We start from the raw sequence: 9874 nt of genomic DNA, 5'->3' as shown, positions 1-9874 counted from the left end.
AGCGTTCTGCAGGTATCATCAGCTTTTTTATTTTTATTTTTTAAATTATTATTATTATAATTAATATGGACTTTGGAAAAAGCTGTTACTGGGTCTGATTAATATTTTGGAGCTATGTTGATGGTCTTTTGCGGGGTTTGAGTGCTTGATTGAGGCGTGATCCTGATCATAATTTTTTTATCATCTAATTTATCTCCTCCTAGATCATTAGTTCCATATTTTAATTCCAAGATCATAAACAAACCAAACGTGACCATTACCAACGTGACCCTTATTTTCGTAATAGACTATATCTTTAAAAATATTATAAAAGATTTTTTTAAAAAAAATGAAGTAGGATTTTAAAAAAAAAAATTCTCCCCCCAAAACCTCTTTTTTGCAAAAATAATATTACTTTATTTTTTGTTATTAAAAATAGCACTTTGGGAGAATAATTTAGGAGAGTAGCTTCATTGTAAAAATCATGGTTGGCTTGAACTATTGTTTTCAAAACACAATTTTAGTAAAAACTGAAATTTTAAGATTTAATTGATTTAAATGGTATAATTGCACTTAATAACTTTCACTTCAACATTTTACATTAACATTATGTTTGTAAAACATGATTTTAAGTAAAATTGTATATTCAAAATACGATTTTATCACGAGTCTTAAATAATTTACTACCCATATAAATTGTGATGATTGGTTCGTTGGCCCAGGCCTCCGATCCCCTCTCACCCGTTAGAGGAATAAAGAGAGGTCAGGGGAAATCAGACACGCTGGTTAGATTTATTGCTCATGCAGATATCTATTGCAGATTAAAAACGCGTTTTTTTTGGCTGGGAAAGTTGAAAAAAAAAAAAACCATCTTATATCACAATTGAAAATTGGTCCCATCACCAAAAAACCCAAACCACCCTTGCTGGCCACAACACGCGGCCGTTGGAGTTCTCCGACTGCAGATGTAAATGAGAGAGATGAATGGGAAATCTGATTAGATTTATTGCTCATGCATGTATATATATATATATCTGTTGTAGATGACTAGTGTTCCCAAACAGGATGCTGTAAAGAAGCTGAACAAAGCAACGGAGCAGGATAGGTTAAATAATAAAGAAAAGGCTAGTGAGCTTGATATGGAGGCTAGTAATATCCAGCGCAGACAGCGTGCTGAAGAGAAGCTGAAAAAGGCAAAGGAGCAGGATAAGTCAAATAAAAAAGAAAAGGCTTATAAGCTTTAGAGGGCGTTTGGATAAACTTATTCCTGCGTCTGCGTTTTAAGTTTTTTTTTTTTTTTTTTTTTCTTCAGCCGCAAGTGTTGACTAAATCTTCTGTGAACAGTGCACGAATGCACGGTTCACAAACCCACAAATTTCACTTTTCAGTAATTTTTTTATTAAAAATGGGTCCTGCGGTACTATTCACACATTTTAAAATTATTTTGCTATAGTGTTTTCAGTTTTCAGTTTTTAATTTTCAATTTTCAGCAATAAGTTATATGGAGGCGTTAGAGGACGCGGGCGTTTATCTCTCCTATGAGAAGGACCCGGACATTAAGAAGAAGTATTGTCAGAAATTTGTGAACCATTATAAAAGGGCAACATGGATAAGAGAAAGTCAATACGTTAAAGAATCCTATTTATCTCATAAAGCACAAGTCGGTCTAGGCCTTGTAGAGTCGTCCTTGAAGTTGAGTGATGTGAAGTTGAGTGATGTTTGCGGACTTGATGATTGCAAAGAATTATTGAAAGAAGCTGCCATAGTGCCTATTAAGTTTCCTCATTTTTTTACTGGTAAGCTCCTCCATCATTGTGGTTTTGTTAATCTCTGCTTTTTGTTAGTTTATCTTGATATTCTTAGTTGTTAATAATTGTTGCACGCAAACTGTTATCTATAGTTTTACACACGCCTCATTTTTAAATTAAAACCGTAACTTTGAAGTCATGATCAAAATTTCTGTTCAAAAATGGGCATGTGCTCCCATCAAAAAAAAAAAAAAAAGGGCATGTGTAAAACTATGTGGAATAGATTACGTGTACAAGTACAACCATTCTTAGTTTCAATGCTAATAAGAACGGCTGGATTACGGTGACCACGAACATTCACATTAAAAGTTCTAAAAAATTTAGGAGGGTTTGGTAGGGTAATTTGAGATGAGATTTTTGTTTACAAATGCATTACTATATGGTGTACACTACCCAAAAATTTACAAGTGCTAACACCTTGGTGTAATGTGGGTATTATATTTTTTTTCATCTTGGAAAAAAGGATCATATGAGCTTTTGTTTAGGGAATCGAAAGCCATGGAGGGCTATACTACTATATGGTCCACCTGGGACAGGGAAGACCCACGTCGCTAATGCGATTGCAACAGACTCACGCTCAACTTTCTTTAGGTAAATATTTATATTTTGACCAGTACCAATACATTGCAAGCAACTGGATTACAATAACTGATAATTATGCATGGCAAGATAAGAAAGAACTAATCTTCATCTTCTAAAAGGTAGTACATATTGCTAATTGCACTTAATTGTGATTCGTATATTTTGAAGTCTATGTGGCTTTTCTTCTCCATGTTTCAGTTTTCCTGCATAATTTCTATGCAAATTAACTCGTGACTTAGGCAGCAATTCACAATCACATTCTATTCTTATTCTCACCTATTTTCTATAGATCTTACTTGCTATCAAAGGCCTAGAGTCGAAATACAATGTCCAATAATTGAAATGATGGACAAAAAGTATTCTTGTTGAAATGTAAGATATTTGAGTTTCAGCAAATGTGGACACGAGGATTTTCTGTTTTTTGTTTTTTTAATGGAGCCTTGAGTTCTTAATATTTTATATTGTTGACGCAGCTTAATTTCTTACTTCATATGGTTGGATCTTTGAGTCCTTTCATATGCTTTTTTCATTGCAGTTATCACATTATTGGAATGTGTTGAATTTCTTAATTCATCCTTCAATTGATTCACATCTGCGATTGTTTTGTTGTCTACTTCTTCCAATTAGTTATTTTGGGGTGCATTATTACAACTCGTGTACAAAATTCCAATAGATGTAGATGCGTTTGCTCTGTAATCATTCAATATAGACGGAATGTTGCCAACACAATTACATGTGTACTGTCTATACACAGTGTTTCGGCATCAAACATTGTGTCCAAATGGATGGGAGAAGGTGAAAAGGAAGTCTCAAAGCTTTTCCGAACTGCTCGTGATGAAGCTCCAGCCATTATTTTTATTGATGAAATTGATTCCTTATGTGGCCCGCGAGGTAATGACAATGAGCATGAAGCCTCTCGACGAATCAAAACAGAATTTCTTGTACGCATGCAGGTAATATGTTTTCCCTGGAAATAGATTAGAGTGATTTTTTCCAAAAATTTTTATATAATATAATTGACATGCTTAGATTAATTGGAGCAAATAGTTTGTCAATAACTTATTGCAGTTTATTACTATTCTGTTGGGTATGAATTTTTTACATTTCATGATATGAGTTGCAAGGCATCTTATTGAACATTTTTATACTTAAAATGGAATTGAGGGATTTGATGGAAAATTTAAACTGAAATGTTTGTTATTGGTAACCTAACTTTAAGGTATTTAAGCTTAAGCAACTTGAAATCATGTACGTGGTCCAAAGAAGGATGTGGTTTCTTTTGAACTTTAGGTTTTAGTTTTTCTTTTTGATTTTTACTCTTGTGCATGCCGAAAAAGTGGAGGAGAAGTACTTTGGTACCTATCTACAAGAACAAGGGAGATATTTAAAATTGTATAAATTACTACGGAATTAAACTTATGAGTCACACTATAGCATTTGGAAGAGAATAATTGAATGTAAGTTATGACAAGAAACAACAACATTAGAGAATCAATTTGGTATTATGTCCGGACAATCTACGATGAAAGTTATTTTCTTACTTAGACATCTAATGAAAAAATATAGAGGCTTGTAAATATCTTCATATGGTCTTTATTGTTCTTGAGAAAGCACATGATATGGTCCCTGGAAAAGTTATGTGGTAGGTTTTGGAAAAGCAAGGCTGATGCGGACAAGAAAGAGTTTAATGGAATACAAGATTAAATATCAAAAAAATCAAGATTTGTGGTCTAGTTACGATGTCATACTTTCTTCACAAATTTCATAGGTTGTTTTAGTTATTATTGAGTCTTAGTATTATGTTTTTATGGTTAAAAACTTACTGGTTTAGTTTTAATAAAATAAGAGTAGTTTAGTAATTTCCAATTTTTTTGAAATTGGCTGTCCTGGAGGCCCGTGAGTCTTCTTTTATGTTTTGAGTCCTTTCCTATTTGGTTTAGAAGTTATTAAATCCTTTTTGGTTTGTTATTAATATTACTTGTCATCCTAGGAATAGTTTATTTATAAGGCTATATTGTATTCAATAATATTCATATAGTGATTGATTAACAAAATTCGTGCGGCTTATTTTAAGCCTTGAGGGTGTGATTGCCTCCTCTTACATAAGTTTGATTATTTAGGAAAACGTAGATGTGATTGCCTAGTGTTTTATCTATTTTATTTTTTGTTTAAAACTCTGTTTTAGGCTTTTAGCCCTAAACAACCATCAAAGATCCATTCTTTTCTAACTTGAAACCCTTAAACATGAAGAACCCTTCAAGAACTCATCAAGAAATCTAGTATAGTGCTGAATTCTAAAAGATCCTGCATCCAGAGAAAGTCCCTTAGTGTATGCTTTTTGCAAATAATATAGTTTTAGTAGATGAAACTAGAAGTGGAGTTAATGTCAAGATAGAAATTTGGGGAGATGCTCTAAAATCTGAAATTTTTTTATTAAGTAAATCTAAAACAGAGTACAAGGAATACAAGTTTAGTAAAAGTGTAAATAGAGCTAGATGAAGGGGTTGTAAGACTTGATAGTCAAAAGATGGTTAAGAACAAGAGCTCCCAATATCTTGGATCAATAATTCATAAAAGGTGGAGAGATTGAAGACGATGTATAGTAGGATGGATGAAGTGGAGAAGCGCATAAAAAGTATTTTGTGATCGTAGAGTGCTTATTACATTAAAAGGAAATTTTTTATAAAACTGCTATAAGACCAACTATCCTTTATGGTACTAAATGTTGGGTTGTTGGGAAGAAACACAATTATAAAATGAGTTTAACTGAAATGCAATAGCTAAGATTGATAAGTGAAAATAGACAGAAGGATAGGATTTTAAATGAAAAAAATCCACTTAAAGATTGAGTTTGCTTCTAACGATGAAAATATGAGAGAGAGTCACTTGAAATGGTTTGATCATATTCAGAGGAGAGTTAATTCACTAGTAAGAAAAATAGTAGAGGAAGACCAAAAATAACATTAGTAGAAGTAGTTAAAAATGACATCAATTAAGGAAGTGATAGAAATTATTACTTCGAATAGAATATAATGGAAGAAAGGAATGTATGTATCCGACTCTAGTTTATTTGTTGAAGATCCATAATCAACCCCAAAATAATTGCTTTTTTTGTTGTTTTTATTCTTGTATACATCCCATGCACTATGTTCTATTATTTGTGATTTTAATTATATCTATTAATTAATTAAAAAAAGAGGAATCATTAACATACAATTAATAGAGGAGAAAATGACAAACCATTTCCTTGTAGCCTTGTTGGCCTTAAAATAGCTGGCTAGTTTGCAATGCATTTCATAATAACTTTATGTTTTATTAGATAGTTAATCCATAGCATTATCTTGCATTGTTTCCTTCCACTTATCTACATGTAATATTGAAATAGAAATTTTCTTACATTTCAGGCTGTATCCAACGATGTGAAAAATGTTCTGGTTCTTGCAGCCACAAATACTCCTAATCATTTGGATGAGGTGAGAAAAAAAATACCACCCTTCTAACCTACGGCCATGTATTGAAAATATTTTAATATCCTCTTGTTGTATTATTTGAGCAGTGGCATATTGGGAAAACTCATGACCTTAGTCGAAAGGATTTTGAGGATTTAGCAAGCAAAACACATGGTTTCTCTGGTTCAGATATATCCATTTGCGTATCAATTTTACATTAGGTGTCAGCAATTCCTCAAAGTGATTATATGGCTGAAAACTGATAGATACTTGTAGGTTAAAGATGCACTACATCAGCCTATTCGTGCAACTCTTAAGGCTAAATTCTTCAGACAAATCCCTGAAGGCATGTGGGTCCCTTGCGAACCTACTGACGAAAATGCTGAGACGATTACCATCAAGACACTTGAAGAAAATTTGGGAGCTTCAAAGGTATGGATTAGCTAGGAAACTGATGTTCAACCCATGAAATCATTCCAATAAATCATGTTTATGGTTGAGTATTAGTAACTAATAAATAAATTTCTTGAACATATGTAGATTGTCCTGACTTTAGTAGTTAGTTAATTTATGGAAAATAGGATTGAAGAAAAACGCAAAAGAGGGGAGGGGATTAGTGTACTGGAAAGAAAAATAAAAAAGAGCATGTCTCATTCAATTGCATTGATTCATGTTTGGTGTTGATTTTCTCTTCCATTAATATAGGCGGATTCTTTTTTTTTTTTTTTCAAGTTCGGTATTTGTGGTAGTATTTTTGTAGACCCCTATGTTCACTTTGAATTTTCATATTCGTGTGTCTGGGAATTGATGACTTGCAGATCCAGCCACCTCCCACCACAAAAGCAGATTTTGATAATGTGCTTAAGAAGCAAAAGCCAACTGTAAGTAAAGCTTGTATTGAAGAGTGTAAGCAATTCAAAGAGCAGTTTGGGAATGACGGTTTAGGGCGAAAAATTTAGAGGCAGATATCATTATTGCTGAAGTTTCTTCCTATTGTGTTTCTAATTATGGTTTTTTTTTTGTTGGGGGGGGGGGGGGGGTGTAAAAGTATTTGTTAACCATATGCTAGTGTTTTGTGAATTGATCTGGGTTAGGCATTTGTCAGTATGGTTGGAAGCTTTCTAGCTCCAAAAAAAAGCAATAAACTAGCTTCTTCTTTTTTTCTTTTTCTTTTTTCAAAAAAAGTGTTTAACTTTTTATGTATTTGAACTTTTACTGACTTTTGACAAATAAGAAACTATATATGGGATGGCATAGTTACGTGTTGTGAATATGATCTGCCATGTCATGTGATGCCATGGGATTGTTCCAGAAAATGTTATAGAAATGAGTCATTGGATTATAGGTAGTCTATAAATACAGAAATGAAAAAGTAGTTAGGAATTTAGGATGGACACATTTTTTAAAGCTTAAGTGTCTGTTTGTGAATAGTTTATTTAGCATTTTGCTGAAAGTATGTTAATACCTTGAAAAAGTAGAAAAAAAATAATGTTTTAAAAAGTTGTATATAAAAGCTAAAACTTAAGCTTATAAACTAATGCCAAACAAACACTTTAGTGAGAGATCAATAGTTTTTTTTTTAAATAAGGTGAAGTGTATGTTTGGACATTTATTTATTGAATATTTTTTTTAAAAAAAATTCCTTTTGGGACATTTTTAAATATAATAGAGTCTAACAATTTGGGACACATAGAATAGCAAAGAGGTGAAATTTAAAAGATAACAAAATTGAAAGAAAGAAAGAATCATAAAATTTAGGAACGAAAAGTAAGCATAAAAGAGGAGGATGAGGCATCCTTCAGGTTTGATGAGGCAAAATTTAAAAAGAGAATAAAGAAGATGATAAAAAGATACAAAAAATTTTGAAGTAGCTCCCATTCTGGCTTACAAGTCAGCTTCCAATTAGTTGACCTAAGGAACCACCTGCCACCTGTAACACTAATCAATTCAGCAACAAAAATTCTTAAGAGTTTTAGCGTAGCTACAGTGTAAAATTACAATTTTTGAACACTATGCCATCCTGACAGATGAAAGTTATGATTGAGATAGGAGTATACATGTCTTTTACATAAACAGATACTAATCATTTATTAGATTTTCAAACATGAACAAAGTTTGCCTACAAACTCCCTTTATATCTCCTTTTTATAGGATGTGAATTTTTTATAAATCCACTATTAAAACTGCATTTTCTTATAATATCATTCATGCTAGCAAAATTTTAAAAATGTTAAAGTGCAATAGCTATATCATTAAGAACAAAGTTTAATTATAAAATTAGTTGTACCCTTAGGTTACAACCCTACCCAATATCTTTTATTGGAGATGAATTTTGACAAATCCATCATTAGATTACATCTTCTTATATACTCCACGTTTGCAAAATTTATAGAAAATTGAAGATCAATAATTATGTCATCAATAAACTGTTTAAATTGCAAGTTTTTGTAGTTTAAATTTATACATAATATATAAACTTATAAATCATATAGTAAATAATATCCAATTGACTCAAAATTTTATATATGTATTAAAAGTGTAAAGAATATACAATTTAACAGTTAGATTTTCAAAAGAATAAAATTTCTATCCAAACAAGTTTGGAGATAATCCCTTCAAACTTATCACATATTTTTATGTTAAGTGTGAAATTTGAAAATCTAACTGTTGGATTGCATGTTCTTATTATATCCTTCATGTTTGCAAAATTTCAAGAAGATCAAAGATCAATTACTATGTCATCAAACAAATGTTAAAATTTTAAGTTTTTGTAATCTAAAATTGTGTATTAAAAATAAGTTCATTAATCAAATAGTAAATAAAATTCAATTTGAACAAAATTTGATATACATGTTAAGAACATAAGGAACATGAAATTCAGTTGTTAGATTTTCAAATTTCACACCTAAAAAAGAGAAATATGATAAGGTTGAAGAGTTTCTCTCTAAACTAATTTGAAGAGAAACTTTATTCTTTTCAAAATATATAATAATATTTATTTTATTGAAGGCAATAACCAATTTTATAGCTAAATTTTGTCCTATCAGTAATCAAATATTTAATTTTCATGTTTTTGAAGTCTTAAACTATATATAAAAAATAAGTTTATAAATTGAATAGTAAATAACATTTGATTTGAATGAAATTTGACATGCATATTAAAAGTATAAAGAACATGCAATCCAACGGTCAAATTTTCAAAATATGTAATCATATTAACTATCTAGTAAAAGTTTGTGGTCATTCCCTACAAACTTTGTGCTTCAAACATTCAAACTTTTATTGTGAGAAGAAGCACACCCTCATTGTAGCTGAAAGTCCGAGTTTGTAAGCTCCCAACAAAAGAACAAATAAGTGGATAAATTAGAGGAAAAAAAATACAATAAATTCCACAAAGTACAGGAGAACAGGAGAAATGACCATGATTTTGGTTCAAACTATTTAAGGCAATTGCTAGAAACCAAAAAAATAGGCTAAGATTCATTCCAAGCATGAATATGCTAGTACATTATGCCCTGCAAATCAAACAGTGAAAGGAATCTGATTATATACTCTTTCTCTGATAAGCAAGGAATAATTTCAGTCAAAAAGAAGAGGAGTAACTCAGGTACAAGGGAACAATACCCTAAAAGTAAAATATTATACTAAAAGTTTAAATCAAGAAAATTGGCTACCTTTCATTATTAAGCACATGAACTTTAAGGCATTAGGACTTAAGATGTAAAAAGGCCCCCAACTTCTAATGGGATGAGAGAATGCTTACATTTCTCCTTACAATAGAAAACATCTCATTGTTCCTTGATTAGTGTCCTTGATGAATAGAATTGGGGTTCAAATCTCCCTTCACCCATTATTTATAATTATGGTTTTGAAATTCGGACCGTTCAAAGAACCAGAGAAGGAAGAGGTTCAAGGTTTTCGAGGTCGAACCGTGATGATGTCATAATTAATTTAATAGTTATTTAAAATATAGATATAATAAATTAGTATAAATAGAAAAACTAACTAAAATAATTCAAATAAATATAAAGACCATCATTCAAATGTATTTTTTTA

General features: G+C 31.2%; 1 protein-coding gene across 1 annotated transcript; it reads left to right on the top strand.

Annotated features, from left to right (window-relative positions):
- The first annotated feature begins 1182 nt into the window (after positions 1-1182).
- On the top strand, positions 1183-6825 carry LOC142617852 (protein SUPPRESSOR OF K(+) TRANSPORT GROWTH DEFECT 1-like). The gene is made up of 6 exons (XM_075790833.1): positions 1183-1775; positions 2273-2378; positions 3124-3322; positions 5774-5842; positions 5926-6250; positions 6637-6825. Exons 1-5 carry the CDS (start codon positions 1481-1483, stop codon positions 6037-6039), a joined length of 783 nt encoding a protein of 260 aa, XP_075646948.1. The 5' UTR covers positions 1183-1480; the 3' UTR covers positions 6040-6250; positions 6637-6825.
- The last annotated feature ends 3049 nt before the right edge of the window (positions 6826-9874 follow it).

The sequence above is a fragment of the Castanea sativa genome, chromosome 11 (assembly GCF_040712315.1).
Source record: "Castanea sativa cultivar Marrone di Chiusa Pesio chromosome 11, ASM4071231v1".
NCBI lineage: Eukaryota > Viridiplantae > Streptophyta > Magnoliopsida > Fagales > Fagaceae > Castanea > Castanea sativa.
This window is presented reverse-complemented; position numbering and strand designations above follow the sequence as displayed.